We start from the raw sequence: 18,622 nt of genomic DNA on the forward strand, positions 1-18,622 counted from the left end.
TGTCAGGCAGGCTGTGGGTCAGGCTTGAATAAGTCTAAATGATGCCTTCAGTGCAGGTGTTTTCTCTTCTGCCTACAGTCCTTTGTTGCAAACATGTTGGGGGTTCCAGCAAACCGTATTTTGGTCCGAGTGAAGAGAATGGGAGGAGGCTTTGGAGGGAAGGAGACCAGGAGCACTGTGGTCTCCACGGCAGTGGCCCTCGCTGCATACAAGTGAGTCCTCCCAGTGGGCTCTGGGAAGAATAAGGCTGCTTCTGCCAGGAAGGCTTTCTGGGTTTTCCCCTTTTGGAAGTGGATTCCCTTGCTTTGAATTTTGCAGCCTTCTGTTTGTAGAACTGCTGGGGATTCAGTTGAGGGTAGCTGCCTTTTACTTTGTGTTGAGGCACATGTACCCTTGTCTTATCTCCCCTGCATGGCTGTGAGGCCCGAGGGCAAGAACATACTGCACAGCTTTGTCCAGCACAGTGCCCAGACAGTGAGGCAGCCCAGTACAGGTTTTCTCAGGGTGCCAGGTGGAAAAATGAGGTGTCTGTGCTCTTTGTGTCCCTGAGACTCACAGGGCTGGGCTGATGTCCAGGCTCCCAGGTTTCTGACCCTCTGGTACCTCCCTCAGGACCGGCCGCCCTGTGCGCTGCATGCTTGATCGTGATGAGGACATGCTGATAACTGGTGGCAGACATCCCTTCTTGGCCAAATACAAGGTTCTAGATGTTGGGGACTGTGCCCGGGCAGGCAGCTGGGACTCATTAGGAAACCTGGGGACAAAGATCCAGGAATTCTTGGATGTACTCTTTTTTCATGACTACTTATAGAAGTTCAAAGAAGAAATAGCAATGAGTGAAATTCAAATCAGCAACAGCAACATAAAGAATTGTTGCTGTGGGAAGCTGGCTGGCCACCTCCCAGGTGATGTCACAGGGTAGTGTTCATGACTTCTGTGAATTTGCTATGGTCCAAATCTGCTCTTTGTCCATTCAGACTCAGAAAAATGATCTGTCACCAGACCTGGGGTACATCCATTCTACAAGATTGCCTAATGTTAACATGTTCATAACCTCATGTAGAAATCAGAATGACTGCTTAGTAGTTCACAACAAGAAGTAAACCTTCCCAGGGCCCGGGCAGGCATGTATGGTTAGGGCAGACACCTGCTGAGCCAGATGTGTGTAGCTGGGCACCTCCCAGTTTCTCTATGGGAGAGTCCCTTTTCTGGGCTTCAGTGGGTGACCATGTATCCTGTCCCTCTCCACACCACTGTAACTTATAGGCCCCAGTGTAGCTCCAGAAACCTGGGAGCCCTCTCTCTCTAAGAGCTTGATTTGAACTTCTTCCCTTTGACCTCTTTTGATTTTGTTTCATGATTGAACTCTCCAAAAGGGATTGTATTTCTTCTATTCCCAAATTCTTATGGGCCAGAAGAAAGTAACTTGGTCTTTTGGGGTCCCAGTTGCACCACTGAGTAAATGGCCATGTGGGTTTGTTCTGATAGTTACATAGGGTCAGGGATGTGAAGGCACATTGAGGCTCATGCAGAGTGTAACTTTTTCTGTCTGCTGGCCAAAAGCTGTGAGTGTGTCTCTAGTATCGGTCCTAGTTTCTCTTGCCAGCCACCACCCCCTCCCTGCTCCTTACTCCCTCTTGCAGAACAGGAGCTGGGAGGAGGTAGAGGGAAGGAGGAGGGTGTGGAATTGTGTCCTGGGTTGAGGAGCCAAGGGTCTGTCCATGGAGGGGTAGTGGTTCCTCCCTTCTCTACCTGTTACGTATCAATGATCTCTTTTTTTGTGGTGTGAAGTCTTGATGTATCTCTTTCCTCCAGGTAGCGTAAGTGGGAAGGGACATTAGAGACAGCAGAGGAGGGGGACTGTTGAGAAATCACTCCCCTTCCCATAGGTTGGCTTCATGAAGACAGGGACGGTTGTGGCCCTGGAGGTGGATCACTTCAGCAACGCCGGGAACACCCTGGATCTCTCTCAGAGTGTAAGTGGGACCTGCTGCCCACTTCCTGGGGGCGATTGGGTGGTTTGCACCCACAGGCACAGGCCTCCTCAGTTCTCACCTGTTACTGTTGCAGTGGCCTCCCAGCCGGTGCCACTCATGTCCTCCATCCTTGGTTCATCTCAGCAGCACAGAGGGGACCATGTTACTAAGCAAGGAAAGTCAGTTACAAAACCTTATGTACAGTGTGGTGACTTTCTCCCCCATTTTGTTTTCCTCTGCTTTAGATAATGGAACGGGCTCTATTCCACATGGACAACTGCTATAAAATCCCCAACATCCGGGGCACTGGGCGGCTGTGCAAAACCAACCTGTCCTCCAATACGGCCTTCCGGGGCTTTGGGGGCCCCCAGGGTATGCTCATCGCCGAGTACTGGATGAGCGAAGTTGCAGTGACCTGTGGGCTCCCTGCAGAAGAAGTAAGCTGGGATTTTGGTGACACAGGTCAGAGTGGGCTAGCCTCCCTTGAGGGGACAGTGACTTTGTGTCTTGGCCATCTCTGTGGGGCAGAGGACAGGCAGGTGCTGTGGATGGGGCTGGAGGCTCAGCTCCAGGTTTCCCCCTGTCATTGCTTGCTGCCAACAAGGTCTCGGTGTCTCTCTCCTTGGGAAGGTGCGCAGGAGGAACATGTACAAAGAAGGGGACCTGACACACTTCAACCAGAAGCTTGAGGGGTTCACCTTGCCTAGGTGCTGGGACGAATGCCTCGAAAGCTCTCGGTATCATGCTCGGAAGAGTGAAGTCGACAAGTTCAACAAGTAAGCGTTGGGAGGGGAGGAGTCCGATGTCTGGTGCTCTCCCGGGGTTCATATTCTACAGCCTTTTGGCTGAGCTCAGAATATGAAGCTAAGGGTTTGATGGGCAGCACATGAGGCTGCTGAGTGCACCAAGGCATCCGTAGCCGTCTCTGTAAGATCCCGAAATGGTCCTCAGCCCGGGGCTCACTGCCTGCACCTGGAATCATGGCCCATCAGTGTGGTCCATCTTTACACATGTGTCTGCCTTCTGGACATACCATGTTCTAGAGAAGACCAGCCCAGGACTAAGAGCACCAGAGTCACGGGCCTGCCCCAGACACTGATCTGTAAGCATGGTCTTGGCAGTCACTCCATCTCCCTGGGCTTCAGTTCTATCTTCTGTAAAGTAGAGATGATTATGCTGGCTCTTTCTTTCTCGCTGAGTTACCCAGAAAATCCAGTGTAAAGCACAGAGCAAGTGTTATCATTATCGTCAGCGAGCAGCAGTTGCTGTCTGGGACAATCACAGGGCAAGATCACCAAGGCTCTCTGACCCAACTTGATGCCACTCAGTGAGGAAGAGACATGATACTGTAAAGACAGGACTCAGGGACGGGCCCTGCTCCAGCTGCAGCTGAAGGACCCAGAGCCCAGATTCCAACCTTTTTTATTTTGTCTGCACATTTGGGGCACAACTCAGTTATGACTGCAACTATATGGGCAGGTCTGAGAATGCCTCGTTCCAATTTTAGAGATGCTGACTAAAAGTAGGTCCAAGCTAACATTAATATGGTCTAGAAGGCTCTATGAAAATGTCCCTTTTTCTCTAGGGAGAATTGTTGGAAAAAGAGAGGATTGTGCATAATCCCCACCAAGTTTGGAATAAGCTTCACACTTCCTTTCCTGAATCAGGTAATCACTTTATATAATTTTGTCCCTCTCTGTTAGCCTGGGGCCCCATTTCCCCCCATCTACAGTATTGCGAGGGAAAGCCCGTGTCACTGGTGAGAGGGCGGACTGGAGGAGGTCTTTGCCGTTTCAGTGAAAGTTGAGCTTGCAGCTCCCTGTCTGTCCAGTGTGTCACGGGATGGTGGGAGCAGCTTGAGACGCAGGGAGCTGGGATCGAGGGCGAGTTCTTACTCTTCCTGGCTGTAGGGCTATGGACTGCTGCTCTGCCATTTTGATCCTGTTTCTTCATTGGTAGAATGAGGACAAGGTATTTGATCTGCTTCCCTCTGAGGATGGGAGCCAGAGAGAGAGATGAAAAGAATTTCTCAAACTACCACAAGGCTATACAATTAAGTCACAAGGTTTATACTGTTTAGTTTTTGTCTAAGGTTTTTGTCTAAAATGCTGCTGCTGGATTTCTTTTTCCTGGGCTCCAGTCCCTGTGGTCTCAAGCCATAAGCTGAGTTAGGATTTAGAGAATTTTGTGTTTGGTGTCCTTCTTTTCCTGTAGGCAGGAGCTCTGATTCACGTGTACACGGATGGCTCTGTGTTGCTGATACATGGGGGCACTGAGATGGGCCAAGGTCTTCACACCAAGATGGTGCAGGTGAGCAGCCTGGAGGCCGGGAGTCCTCTCGGGCACTGTGGTGTCTGCGTGAGGGGAGATGCTGAGAAGCACGTGGCGGGACATACCAGGAGCAGAAGCAGGCCTTAGCTCTGGCCCTGGCTCTATTGCTCATTTACCTGTGACCTAAGCAAGTCTTCTCCCCACCTTGGCCTCAGTTTCTTCCCCATGCCAATGGGTTGGCCAGGGGATCACTGAGGTCACTTTAGTCACCACCATTTTAGGGCTCTGTGACCTTGTGTGTAAGGTGGGGGCATTGTGTATGTAAAGGTAGCTCACAGTGGAGCTAGGCTGATGGAGCTGGATTAGAGTCGGCACACCTGCTTGGCTCGTGGGACTGGCCAAACTGGATTTTTTAAAAAGCCAGTGTTAGTTTAAAAAGGCACTATTAATTACCATTAGGTTAATGAATTTTTTTTCATCCATCCAAATCACTCCATGAAGTTCTGCTTCAAATTCAAACAGATAGGAAAATATCCTAGTCTCAACAGGATTATAGTTCACAAAATTATTTTCTTGCTTGTAATAGTAAACTTGAATTCTATCTCAGGGAAAAGGCAGCCATGCCTCATGCTTATGACCCCTTACCTAGAGGGCGATGTCACCTCTTTTTGCAGGTGGCCAGCAGAGCTCTGAAAATCCCCACCTCTAAGATTTACATCAGTGAGACGAGCACTAACACGGTGCCCAACACCTCCCCCACGGCCGCCTCCGTCAGCACCGACCTCAACGGACAGGCCATCTACGTAAGGAGCCTGAGGCGCCTGCAGAGCTGAGGGCCAGCCAAGGGATTTGGGCCTGCAGGGTCCCGGGGGGAGCTAGGATGGTCCTTGCAGGCTCTTTGGCTGTGGCCATGCTTTTGGCTCTCTCACCCGGGAGAAAGCTGTTCCTCCAAACCCCAAGCTACGAGAGGCCCTCGAGCCGCGATCGCTTCCGTCAAAGCCAGGAAGGATGAGTAGCAGGGGAGGAGAGTTGGAGGGAATGCAGAGGGGCTCTGGGAAGATAGATGTACTGCCTGGTATAGAAGAGGCCCCAGACAACAGGCTAAAATTGGATTTGATTGCGGGGTCAGCCAGGTCAGACCCAGTTGCTTCCCCTCCCACACGGAGGATGTAATCAAACAAAGGAGTTTGATGGGCAAAGGCACCTCCTGAGGGATCCCTCAAACATTCCATCCTCTGTCAGCCTGAGAACTGGGTCAGCATACTCTCCAAGCACAGGCCAGTGCTGGTCCTTTCTCAGGGTCCCGTGGCCTCCACCCCAGGTTTGGTCAGTGCTGGGTGGGTAGCAAGGCTGCGTATGTGGCACCCCAGGCACAGTATTACTTGGAGGTGGCCTTGTGCAGTGCCCTCGGGGATCTGCAGGGGCCAGTAAGTGCAAAGGATTGACGTGACTGGTGTGTGGTGGATGTGTTCCTTTAGGAAGCTTGTCAGACCATCCTGAAAAGGCTGGAACCCTTCAAGAAAAAGAATCCTAGTGGCTCCTGGGAAGACTGGGTAAGTCTGAGCTGATCCAAGTTGCTTTTGCAAATGAGAGGAGAGTTGGGAGCAGGGCCTCTGTCCCCACCCCAGCAGGAACAGATCATGATCTGGTCACACAGGCAGGGAAGTTGAGGTGGTCTGTATGATTTCACAGGACGAGTAAGTGCTCAATCTTGCTGGGCCCCTTTCTCTACTGTTTGCATGGTTGAGGGGAGTCACTGGAGGAAAGTATTTGATCCAGGATCTTGACAACCCCCTGGCATTAGGGGCTTTGGCTGCCCCCAGCCTGAGGAGTGGAGGTGACTGCTGAAAATGTCTCACTGTGAAGTCTCGGCTTACTTGGAGGGTCCCCCACCCAGCTTACCTGACACACCTGGTCTCCTTGAGCTGCCTTCTCTGCATCCCCTGGCAGCATCCCCCCTACCCAGAACTGGAGTCTGGGCCACAGAGAGTCCATTGTGAGGGAGTGGGGAAGTGGCATCACCCAAGAGTTTATATCATTTCTATGAATTTGGAGTGACAGAGCAATGACTCATAAGAATAATGAGCCCAGTTCTCTGATACTTGGTTTGGAGGCCTGCATGTCAGAAACCCTCGGAGGGAAGCCACAAGGGGGTCTCTCTCAGGCAGGGGACTTCAGGTCCTCCAACAAGCAGAAATATCAATGGCCGCCCTGTGTCACCATCCCCTGATGCTGCAGTGGGAGAACTGGGCACAGTAGTGACATATAAAATGTAAGTGCTCATGACCCAGCTCAGATAGTATGTGTCTCCCTCAATAGAGTCAAAGAAAATAAGCCATTTCTCTCAGACCCGCTTGTCTTACTATGCGTCACATGGCTGCTGCTTCCCTTCCCACACAAGTACCATGTCCATGCAGATGGATTTTGGTAGCTTAGATTTTAGCGTGGATTTGTCAGGCAGTATCAATGTATCAACAACAGCCTTTACAATCCATTGTCCTGAGCTTAGTCCTCAACTACTAACCATGTAGTCCAATGTTCCTTGTAAGCAGATAACCTTAATAAAGGCCATTGTCAAAAGGGGGTAATCAAGAGATGGCAGGCATCAAATCTCTTCAGTGTCACTACTGTACTGAAAAACAAGACATTATTACTGTCACCACAACATATATACATATTTGGTACTTTATATGTGTGGTAAGGATCCTAAAGAAATTCTTTCTTTCTCTAAGCCTTAGTTTTCTTATCTGTAAAATGAAGGTAACAATAGTACTGGTCTTGCAGGGGCCTATGGGACATTGAGATAAAGTATGCAAAGTACTCCATAGCATCTGGCACATGGTAGAGAGCTTGGTAGTTGACAATGATCATGATACAAATTATATCAACAACAACTCAGATCTTCACATGTGCAAGTGCTGTGGATACCAAAAAACACCTACTACATAGTTAAAAAGAGAGGATGGATGGATAGATGGGTAGATTACTCTTTGGAAGGTATAAATAAAAACAAAATGTTAGCATGTTAAATATCAAATGAGCAGTATCACGAGTTGCTGCTATAATGGCCAGAGCAGCGGGTATTCATTGAGCAGAGATGGCCGCAGAGGCAAGCCTGAGCTGATCCTTCAGGGGAGAAAAGGATCTGGGCAGATACAGCAGAGGAACCACATGAATGAACATGTAGGGGTGTGGGAATATGGAAGGGTTGAGAAACGGTTAACACCCCGGTTTGGCTGGAGTTGCCATGCTATGGGTGCTCCCTAAAGCCAGAGGGAGGACTGGGGTCCTTAGTGTCAGGAATTTGCCCTCTGGGCAATGGGGGGTCATCAAAAGCTCTAGCAGAGGAGAATGACATGGGCAGTGTGGTGTATTGGGATGATCAGTCTGGCTGGGCTGCACTGCAGAGCAGGGTGGGGAGGTGACCTGAGGCAGGAAGACCAGTTAAGAGGCTACCGTAACACCCCAGGCTTCAGATGACAAGGACCTAGCGCAGGGGTGGCAGTGAGGAGGTGAGCTCAGGTGTGGAAGTGAAATCACTAGTGAAAAGAGTTGGACACTTCCAGATGAGGAGGCTGAGCTTCTGAAAGCTTGGTGCTGGGGCAGGGTTTCTGGAAACCATGCTCATCCCTTCCTGACGTCCATTTCCTTTCGTCAGGTCATAGCTGCCTACCAAGATGCTGTGAGTTTGTCTGCTACTGGGTTTTATAAGTAAGTATGGCACTGGTCCTGCCCGTCTCACCGTGTGTTGCCATCCTAACCTCTAAGTCCCCTCTAGCACTGAATGCTGTCAGCAGTTCCATCAAAACTCTGATCTCTTCAATGGACTTCAACTAATTTCAGTTTAAAGATTCTCTAAAATACAAACAGTTACCAAACCACGTGTCAAGGAGGTGAAAGCATGAGCGGCCCTGTCGGAAGCCCTACCTTCTAGTTCTGGTCTTCATGTATACTGTTCCCCTTGGGGAACCCATGATTCCCTCTTGCCTGGTTCCTCATTCCTGACACAGTGGGACTGTTAGCAACCATTCCACCCTCAGCCTTCTCCTGCAAGAGCAGGTTGTCAGTGTTCTGAGCTGCCCATGTGTGTTACACTCTATGTGCATCAGATTTCTTTACGGAGGTTTTCCTCCAAAGGAATGAGAGAAGGTATTAGAGTGCGTGGTCTTGTTACAAAATACAGAACTCAGTAGAGTTTAATGTGAAATTTAGAAAACAGCACATATCTTCTGCAACTCTGAAATTCAGTAGCAGCACGAAGGGCTAGAAGCCCTGCCCATCTGATTTAGAAAGACACGATCATACTGACTGTCAGCTGTAAAGTTTCAGCTTTCTCTGGGAAATTTAACTAGGATCTTTTCTTTCACAGATCAGTGGCTTTGAAAAGTAGTATTTTATATATATACATATATATTTATCTACTTATTTTAAGGTAATGTTTTGCCAGTGCTTCCTGGATTATGTAATATTTGACCTTCATGCACAGAAACAGGTGCAGATTTTCTTACAAGTTCCTATTTCATTTTTGGAGTTGATAAACCTGGGATTCTGTAAGGGAACACTCATATGAAGATAGTGAAGTCAGAGGCCAAACAATATAGTGGTTTCCTCTGGGTGAACCTGTAATGTCTTTGTTTTCATGAAGATTCTGACCACATCAGCGCACCTTTCATACTGTGAACCCTGGGCATGAGAATACACACACACACTAACACATACACATGAATATAGGAGTCTTGCAAAACTGGAATTGTGTAAGATAGGATTGAAAAAAATATATGAGAACATTTGCATAACACTTTCCTCAAATCATTTGTTGAAATTTAGAAGAGGCCAGCAGGTAAAGAGTATTGCAAACAAGCAGCTACTTAAAGATGCACCCAGGCCAGCATGAGATTCTGGTCTTGTTAACTTTCACCTTGAGAAAGGTGAGCAGCCCTCTGAGCAGGCGAACTTGTCTGAACAGCCCAGGAGGCAGCACAGGCAGAATCTTTGGTTCTGAGATCTTGAATTCTAACTCAGTAGATCTTTGGGAGTGTGACTTCCGTGTCTTTCATGAGCTCAGGCAAATCTGTCACCTCTGTTTCTACCATGTCAAGCCCAGCATGATAATACATATGCTGCTTGGCTGTACAGAATATTCCATGAGGCCCATTAGCAACACAGAGCAGAGGGCAGAGAAAAAGTGCTCTGCAATACCTGGATTTCATTAACAAGTTTAAAATATTCAAAACACATGGGCTTTTTTGAAGAACAGCTGAATAAAAAAAAAAAACCCTGGGATCTTAAGAATTTTGGAACCATCTGTTTTATGTTTGTATGCAGGGCACATCCCTCATTTTACATGTGCAGTATTTTCTTTCCTCCCCCAGAACACCCAACCTTGGCTACAACTTTGAGACAAATTCAGGGAATCCCTTCCACTACTTCACCTATGGGGTGGCTTGCTCTGAAGTGGAAATTGACTGCTTAACAGGGGATCATAAGGTAAGATGTGTGCCCAGCTTCAGTAGTAAGGGGGAAACCAGGAGAGAAACAACGGAATTGTAATACCAAGAGCTGATAGAGGCAAACTTCCTAGTTGGGAAAATAATGCCTTACATCATGGCTTGACACACTTCCTATAAGGACCAGAGAGTAAATATTTTAGGCTTTCTGGGCCACAAAGACTGCCTCAGTTACTCAACTCTATCACTGTAGCATAAAAATAGCCATAGACATAGGTAAGTAAGTATGGCTGTGTTCCAATAAAATATTATTTATGCACATTGAATGTGAATTTCATATAATTTTCATGTTTCACAACATATTCTTTTTATTTTTAGTCTGTCTTTTAAAAATGTGGAAACCATTATTATTAGCTCACAGGCCCCATTAAAATAGGATGGGCTGGATTCAGCCTATGGAACGCCTTCCTTACATAATCTACCCAGACTCAGGCCTGAGCCCCACGAGCTGGGGACATGCCCTTCCTACGACTGTGTGTAGGTATGTGCCCGGCTGTTTCTGATGACTGAGAGAACATTGCCATTGCTGTCCCCTCTGCGGCTTCTGAGAGCCCAAACTTCAGTGTGATGAAGGCAGTAGGGAGCATGAACACTCCAGCTTTAGGTTGCTCAGGGCGTCTGCTTGTGGAAGTACTACTTGGGTTGGTGCTTAATGATCTGAGGGTCACCAACACCTGTCCATCATTCCACACATCCCTTTCATCTGAAACTGCTCTTGTTTTGCTGTTCACTTTAGAACCTCCGCACAGACATTGTCATGGATGTTGGCTCCAGTCTGAACCCTGCCATCGACATTGGACAGGTAAGGCTCAGAGGGGGCCAGGGAGGTGATGGACGTGGTCACTGATGTGTCCCATCCCAGTCACAGCATCTGGTCTAGTGTCATTTATAAGCAGGTCTGAATGTGGCACCAAGTGAGTCTCCCCCACAGTGGGATTTAGACAGATGAGAGCCCACTCAGCTCTTGAGGCAGAGACAAATCAACATGGATTAACTTGGACAAGGCCCACTCACACCTCAGGGAGCAAGATGATGAATGGTGAAGACACCGGGGTGCACACATGCACACACACACATGCACAGTTGGAGAGGGAGTGCAGTGCGGATACATATTGAGTTTGGGATCGATGTGCATGCGGAGGGGTCTTCTCTTTCTCATTCCTCTTCCACCCAGGACAGTTTTTATACTCCAGGAAGCAAAGGCCACTGAGCATGGAGTGGTGGGGGCAAATGACCCTGGTTTGAGCAAGAGGATGGCAGGGAGGGCCCAAAGGGAATCACTTTCAGAAAAGAGAGTATTGGGCAGGGCAGGTGGAACAGGAGGAGAAAGAGGGAGGAATCAAGAAACGAAGTACTTCTTGAAGTGGAGAAAATGTAAATCATTTCTCAGAAATGAACAATTACTGAGTACACAGAGACTGAGCCATTAGTCAGTCTGTTCATTAATTCATTGAACAACCATTTGGGGAGCACCAACTATGGGCGGACACTGAGCCAGGCACTGCAGACACAAAAATGATTAGAACCTGACCTCCCTCCACATCAAAACAACTGTTCATCAACCACAGCACAACATATTACAATTCTGAGCGGTGAGGCTGGGAGAGCAGATGTGCGGGCCAGCAGAGCCTGGCAGGCACCCTAAAAGAGCTCTGTACAGCAGGGGCATTCTTTCTGCCAGAGGGCAGTCCAAAAAGCCTAGCATCTGCAGTCCCAGACCATCCTTCTGTCTAGTGGGGCTGCTCAAAAGCACAGGTCCCCCTCCACACACAGGAGGACTATGGGCCCCTGAGTGGTGCTCAGCACCTGCCAGCCTGTGGGCTCGCTTCTCAGTTTGGGGTCACCATTTCCCTAGTGGAAACCTGGAAGGAACGTCAGCTGCCCTTGGAAGGTTTTAATGGGAAGTTATGCCTACCACTGTGTGATCCTTGGCTGACAGGTTCTGAAACTGACCTTCAGGGTTAATGCCTTTCTCAGCCTATGCCAGTGCCTGGCAAAGACCCAAGTAGGTTATCCTGGACTGGGCCAGGAGCCACGTAAGCAGTGGAGGGCTGTTTTCAGCTTCCTTCTAGGCCCTGCTCCAGGTGGGGGCTTGGTGCCTGTTGTGGGAAGCCCTGTCTCTCAGTGGGTGAGGGAGGCACGGGAGCCACAGTTTCCATCCGCCCTGCAGGTGGAAGGGGCATTCGTCCAGGGCCTTGGACTCTTCACCCTGGAGGAACTGCACTACTCCCCAGAGGGCAGCCTGCACACCCGCGGCCCCAGCACCTACAAGATCCCTGCGTTTGGCAGCATCCCCACTGAGTTCAGTGTGTCCCTGCTCCGTGACTGCCCCAACAAGAAGGCCATCTATGCATCCAAGGTGCGGCTGCCCTGGGTCTGTGCTGCCTTCCTGGCCGCACTGTGGGAGGCTGTGGGTGGTGGTGAGGGGCTCTGGCCACTGGCCTGTGTGTCTGCAGGGCGTTCGACTGGAAGAAAGAAGAGGGCTTGACATTACCCTCAGCATGGCGGAGGAGGGGTGGGCAGTCCTGCTGAGAACCAAGGAACTGGGTTAAGGGTGACACCACCCCCGTGTTATTGAAGTGAGCTCCTGGGGGTGCACTCAGAGGGATTCCTTCACCCAGTCCTGTAGGTTAAATTCTGACCTACACCCATGCCTCAGGTGCATCCCTGATGCTTGCTCCTAGAGATGCTGTCCCAGATGCAGCACCCGTGTCCCACAACAGTCGGCTTATTCACTGCAGATAGGGCCATGCACACCCTTTCTCCTCCAGTGGCTGCCACCTGACCTTAAGACTTGGTCAGCATGCCCAAAGGTGTATAACCACCCTTGGTTTCCTCCCTGTCACCAGTAAGTATGAAAGAATGGTTGAACCTCAGTTAAGCTGACTGATGTGTTCCTAGGTGTAAGAAGGAAGACAGATAATCAATCGCTTGTAACCAGTGAGACACCCATTTATTCATCTCATGGCTTACTTTACCATGGGAAGCTCTTGGACTCTTTGAGATCCTTGTCATTGGCTCTCACACTCAGCATGCCTGCAATTCAGTGGGGCTTATGATAAAAATGCAGTTCTGTGGGGCTCACCTTTAGAAATTTTGGTTCAGTAGGTCTGAGGCAGGGCCCTGAAACATGCATTTTTATCAGGTGTGCCTAATGATTCTGATACAGGTAGTGTCTGATATATGCTTTGAGGGCAAAACAGCCTCTGGTTGAAAATGTCTTAATTCTTGTTTGGCATGATGCCTATATTCCAGCAGATGCTGTAGGTATAATGATGGTGCCTATAAATGCTGGCGTCAGAGTTGCAGGTGGCTTGCAACTTATTATTCCCCTAGGCTTGTAACTGTGAAAAAGGGTTAAAATTCATGTCAAATTTGTCTATAAAATACAATTACTTAATATAACTTTTACTGGTACATTGTATTTGCGTGGCATCATCAGAGAAAATCACATAGTAAGAGTTAAAAGAAATATGCCAACAGGGTTGAGTCATTTACCAGATTGATTGCTCTGTGGGTCATTGTGACGGCCGGTCCTGCCTTGCTAAATGTGGCCCTGAGTGCTGGCGGGGTTCCCCGGCATCACCAGCCCTCCTGGTGTGGACGCTGGGGCCCCTGTGCCTGTTTCCCAGTCCCTCACTCTGTCTCCTTAGGCTATCGGGGAGCCGCCCCTCTTCCTGGCCGCCTCCATCTTCTTTGCCATCAAGGACGCCGTCCGTGCAGCTCGAGCCCAGCACACAGATCATAATATGAAGGAGCTTTTCCAGCTGGACAGCCCCGCCACCCCGGAGAAGATCCGCAATGCCTGCGTGGACAGGTTCACCACTCTGGTATGACGCCTCGTGCTCTTGCTCAGTCCACCCAGGGAGGCCGGGACATAGACCTGCACACTGCAGGGGAAGGTTCTGCAGAGAGGTGCGTGAGAGGCTAGGTTCTCTCTCACCTGGGCATCCTAAGGTCAACACCCCTTCACTAGGCTGCACCTGGAGGTGCAGGGAGATAGCAAGAAGCCCCCTTCAGGGTGTAGCTTGCAGCTGGGCCTCCTGAGAGGAACTTTTCTTGCACAGCTGTCACGCACTGTATTTCATTTTTCTTCATGAAGTTGAGGGTGATTTATAAAACTCAGAAGAGTCCCATCTTGATTGCTTATCACTAGTATTTTTGCTACCCTTCTTGGTTAGAGACACTGTGTGAGATACTATGGAGAGGAGGGGAAAAAGGAATGAATGAATGAATTAATTAGATGGACCACATTTGTTACTTGATTACCATGTGCCATGCTGATACTGAGGACCCAAGTTGCCCTTGAAGACTTTGCTGTCTTATAGGAAACCTGATGATCGCAGCGTGTGGTGATTGGTTACTACCTTGGAGGACTATACGCAGAGTGTAATAGGAATTCCATGGTTGTCACACTCATTTTGGGGAAGCCCCTATATGGTACTTATAGTGGACAGTGACTGTCAAAAAAGGCCATACAAGGCTAGTGTCTTCCACCGCTGGAGCCTCAGACCCAGCTCAGCCTCCAGGTTGAGCTGCGGTGTGCGCGGCACCCACAGGGCTCTCCGGCTGTCTTTGCAGCGGCAGCCTCTGCTGAGTTAGTAAAACCAAGTTCTTCCTGGTGTGCCCAAGTTGGATTTCCTCCTGCACACTAGATGAGAAAGTCTGTAGGTATTCGAGGTTTAGAGGTGAAGTGGATAGTCATGGACCCAAAGTGTTCCAGAGACAGGAAGCATATAAGAGAGCCTCTGGGGCAAGCCATTCTGTCACCCTAGACCTCAGCACTGAGGGTGAGAGAGGCTGATGGATTCCCGGTCTAGCTACCCTTCAGGTCTGCCAAGAGCTTTATTTATGGGGTTAGACCCACTCAGAGTATGTGTGCAGCTCCCAGGTAGTGAGGATGCTCACAGCTATGCAGCAACCTTCCCATCGCTCAGAACCTTCCCACCATGGCCTCCGTGCTGACAGTTAGCTGAACCCCACTCCCTGCGAGCAGAGGTGCTGTGCTGCATGGCTCCCAATAAGCTTGCACAGGTTGCAAAGTTAGTTCCTTGAAAATAATCTGATGGAGAACTCAGTGATTTATTGAGCCTCTCTGAGGCCCCAGACCTAAAGGAAAGATTCTGATCCATGCCCCTATGTAACCCTGTGTTACAATGCACCAGTGATTGAAACTCCCAGCAGTGGATTTACATGCGCACTGGTTCTGTGAACCAGTCATGCTTTTGAAGGATTGAGAGTACCATGTGACAAGGGACCACCTGGACCTGGCCATCCCTGTATCTGCAGAGCCTGCTAAAGTACCTACCACATGCAAATTGCTCAATAAACATAAATGAGTGACTAGGACATTGGGGGTCCTGTCCTGGGAGCATTCCCCACAGCTGGGACTACAGAGGAGTGGTGGGTTGGCAGTGGTGGGAGGTGACGTGCATGGACAGGCAGGAGGGGGCATCGTGTCCCACCCTATGGGAAGACGCTGTCAATGAGTTCTTTATATTTCCTTCTTAGTGTGTCACTGGCGTACCTGAAAACTGTAAACCCTGGTCTCTGAGGGTCTGAAGAGAAAGGCCCCAGCAGAGTCTTCTTACGTTAACCCGGGGCTTCCACCGAGCCTGAACGTGCCCTGCAGCACACGAATCTATAAGAGTCGCAAGATGACAACGCTGTGATTCTTCAGGATGGTGTTTGGAAGAACATCGAATGTCTTGGAAGATTTTGATAAAAAATATGATCTGCAAACATAACAATAAGCAAATTTATAACTGTTAAGTCCAAGTGGCTAATATGCAGTTATGGTGATTTCATGTCTGTTTTAATCATGTCTTTGAAATAGGCTTAGGAAGAGTTTGTGCTTTGTCTCAACTCACTGGACAGCCTGCATAACCTCAAGTGCTAAAAGTGGCTGTCCTTCAAAGAGGATTCCCACAGACTGCCAGAAGCTTCAAACCAAAGTTACTCTAAACCATATGGCTTTCTCAGAAAACCTTTCCTTCAAGCCAGTGAACATCATATTATAACCTCAGCTCTATACTCAAATTTGCAGTGGAACAGGGGCATGAGATTCAAATCTATAACCACCTTTGTGTCATTGAAGAGAATAAAGAATTAAATTCAAGGCTGATTGAATCCAATCTTGTTAAGCTGAATGAAGTAAAATTATTCTAGAACATGAAAAGCCAGCCAACTCAATTATTAAACATCTACAATGTGCTAGGTGCTAGGTTTCTTCCTTTTCCCCTTTGTGGATTAAAAAAAAAAGGTCAAGTTTAAAAACCTTCATTTGAAGCTACAGTAATTTCCATCTAGAGATGATGCTACTGAAATCAAGCTTAGCCAGAAAAAAAAACCAGTCAGAGAGCCTGGGTTCTCATCTCGGCTGTCTCTAACTATGTGTGACCTGGGAGTGTCACTTAACTCTTCTGTACTTCATTTTCCTGCAAAATGAAAGGGTTGGACTGGAATAACCTTTAAGGTCTTTTCCAGCTCTGTAAGTCTATAAATACATGCCCCAAACCCTGTTATATAAGGGATCTGCAGCTATCAAAGACTTGGCTCCCTTACTATGATGTGATATCTGGGCCTAATGATCTCTGCTTACCTTCCTTCTGCCAAGCTCCTGAGGTTGGCAAAAAGAACAGGAGGAAGCAAACATCCCCTCTGGTGATTTTATGGCTACATGGTGCTCAGTGGACAGTGGGACACTGTCACGTGTGCCTTCACTGTATAAAGCACTCAGCCTTCTGCCAGACAGGGCCCGTGGGTCTGGCCACGGAAGGAGGTAGTGGACACCATACAGTTGAGCTTGGTGCTTGATGTCACTAATAAATGAAACTGTCAGCTGTCTGCTTGTGAGAACTGCTTGTTAATCATCATTAATCTCATCAAATGCTAATATCTGCTGTATTTCAGCCAGCCTTCATTTCTCAAGAATGCACACACCACTCACATGCCTTCACTGACACACACACATACATGTGCATGCACGCGCGTACACTCTTAAAATTTTTCCTTCAGTATTCTAGATATGCTGGCTGTTTTACAGCACAACTAAAACTGAAGAGCTTTAGAATTTGAACTGGTGCTTACAGGGAAATCCACTCAGGTCCTTTTCATTGATTTTTCTGGAATGTCCTGGGACATTGCCTGAGACTAAGACGGGTCTTGTAATTAGGCCATGAAGGCTGAATGATGGCTGTGAACTCCCTGCTGACCTTAGGAACAGAGGCAAGGCAGAATGGTCATGCATATCAAACGAGCACATGCTTGTGTCATCATGTCGTGCTGAGATGTTGCCCTCAAACACTGGGCCTTGCCCTGCTGCCTTAGTCTGGACCCTGCCTCAAGTTTGTAAAGTACGGGCCCTTGGTCGTGGTGTCTGCACAAGAGGTACGGACAACACTGCCTGCAGTTTCTCCCGGGAGCCAGCAGAGGCCAGTGGAGGCACCCGAAGGCCTTGCTGTTCACCTTAGGCAGGGTTAGGATGCCCACATCGGTGCAGCCAGGCTGCTGAACTGTTCTCTGAAGGCACCTGATGAAACTCATCCTGCTCCAGCCCCAAGATGACCAGGAGGCCAGGACAGGGAGAACGATGGATGGAGGTCACAGGAGGAACCCCTGGCAAAGGAGAACAGAAATAGTCCTCGCTGATTGATTTATGACTGGGAACATCCCTGAGCCCATGGTATTTTTATCTTTAGCTGAGGGGAAGCCTGGAAACCATTCCATCTGGTGCCTATTTTAGGTTCTGGGATAAGGCTATTCGGAACTACAGCTTCCTTGACCTGCTGAGGTTTGACATCACCCTGGGGCCCTCCAGGACAGGGGCTGCCCTTTTGTCTCTTCTGAACTGGGGGAGTACATGTCCCTCAGGCAGGAGACAGATCCTGTGACAGTCTTGTCACCTGAAACAAAGCTGCCCCAGATGGGAATGGAACTGTTAGTCACCTCCCACAGGTTTTTTGGCGTCATCTCTGCCCTTGAACCCAACTGGCCCTGGCGTTGCACAATTCTCCAGACCAACTCAGCATCCCAGAGCTGGAAGGACCTCAGGGACTATCAAGCTCAAGCTCTTTGTTTTAGACCTGAGAAATGTAAGCCCAGAGAGGGTACCTGACTTGTTTAGGGTCCCACAGCCCTTTCGTGGGAGAGACAGGCTTAAGGCAACTCTGCCTGATCCTGGTCCAGACTTCAAATCATACATCCACTAGTCAAGTGATCCTTCTCATATGCAGTTGGGTCCAATTGCTGCATATGGATATGTCAGCAATCTAGTTACCCTGGTTGGGAAGAAGATATGGAGGGCTCAGCACTCCAGACAAACACCCTGGCAAGGAGGGGTGTAGTCCTTCCTGCTTCCTAAGCTCCTGGGACAGCATGCTAAAATGGGCTGCTTTCTGAAGCCCCGCAGGTGGGGACAAACCTGTACATGCAAAATACCCTCTTGATGCAAAATGAGGTGCTGAGTCATCTGTGCAAGACTTGTAGGGATGGGGGCTGAGGCTGATTTTTCAACTGCAGCTCATCGCCTACCTCAGTGACATGCAGGATTGAAATAGAAGTTTGGTATGAGAGATTGGAGAGAGGATTTCTTTGAAGATGGCAAGCTGTACATCCTTCTGACCAAAGGCGAGAAAGAGGGAGAAAGAGAAGGAAGCAGGGAGAAGCTAAGAGGGAGGATTGTGTGTGCTGCAGGCTACGGCGGGGCGGTTCTCCCCTCCGTACCATGGAGGGGGGCCTTCAGGGGACACCCTGGGGACACAGACCAGGAGGGCTGCAGGAGAAGCTGTGGGTGGGTCAGCTTGAGGCAGCAGGGCAGGGGCAGGAAGAAAGCCAGATTGGGCTGCCCTTTCTCCCGTGTGGGTGAGG

At 49.0% G+C, this 18,622-nt stretch overlaps 1 protein-coding gene across 2 annotated transcripts in view; it reads left to right on the forward strand.

Annotated features, from left to right (window-relative positions):
* The window catches only part of XDH (xanthine dehydrogenase), a 51,349-nt gene extending 34,749 nt beyond the window's left edge, over positions 1-16,600 (forward strand). For both annotated transcript variants that reach the window (XM_036903625.2, XM_036903629.2), the window contains 15 exons: positions 79-212; positions 613-700; positions 1,890-1,976; positions 2,222-2,413; positions 2,607-2,752; positions 3,562-3,643; positions 4,191-4,286; positions 4,922-5,050; positions 5,726-5,800; positions 7,906-7,958; positions 9,620-9,734; positions 10,491-10,556; positions 11,925-12,113; positions 13,408-13,584; positions 15,266-16,600. In XM_036903625.2, coding sequence (XP_036759520.2) covers positions 79-212; positions 613-700; positions 1,890-1,976; positions 2,222-2,413; positions 2,607-2,752; positions 3,562-3,643; positions 4,191-4,286; positions 4,922-5,050; positions 5,726-5,800; positions 7,906-7,958; positions 9,620-9,734; positions 10,491-10,556; positions 11,925-12,113; positions 13,408-13,584; positions 15,266-15,316 — 1,680 coding nt within the window. In that variant the 3' untranslated portion in view covers positions 15,317-16,600. The remainder of the gene's footprint in view (positions 1-78; positions 213-612; positions 701-1,889; positions 1,977-2,221; positions 2,414-2,606; positions 2,753-3,561; positions 3,644-4,190; positions 4,287-4,921; positions 5,051-5,725; positions 5,801-7,905; positions 7,959-9,619; positions 9,735-10,490; positions 10,557-11,924; positions 12,114-13,407; positions 13,585-15,265) is intronic.
* Positions 16,601-18,622: the final 2,022 nt, after the last annotated feature.

The sequence above is a fragment of the Manis pentadactyla genome, chromosome 2 (assembly GCF_030020395.1).
Source record: "Manis pentadactyla isolate mManPen7 chromosome 2, mManPen7.hap1, whole genome shotgun sequence".
In the NCBI taxonomy this organism is placed as follows: Eukaryota; Metazoa; Chordata; class Mammalia; order Pholidota; family Manidae; genus Manis; species Manis pentadactyla.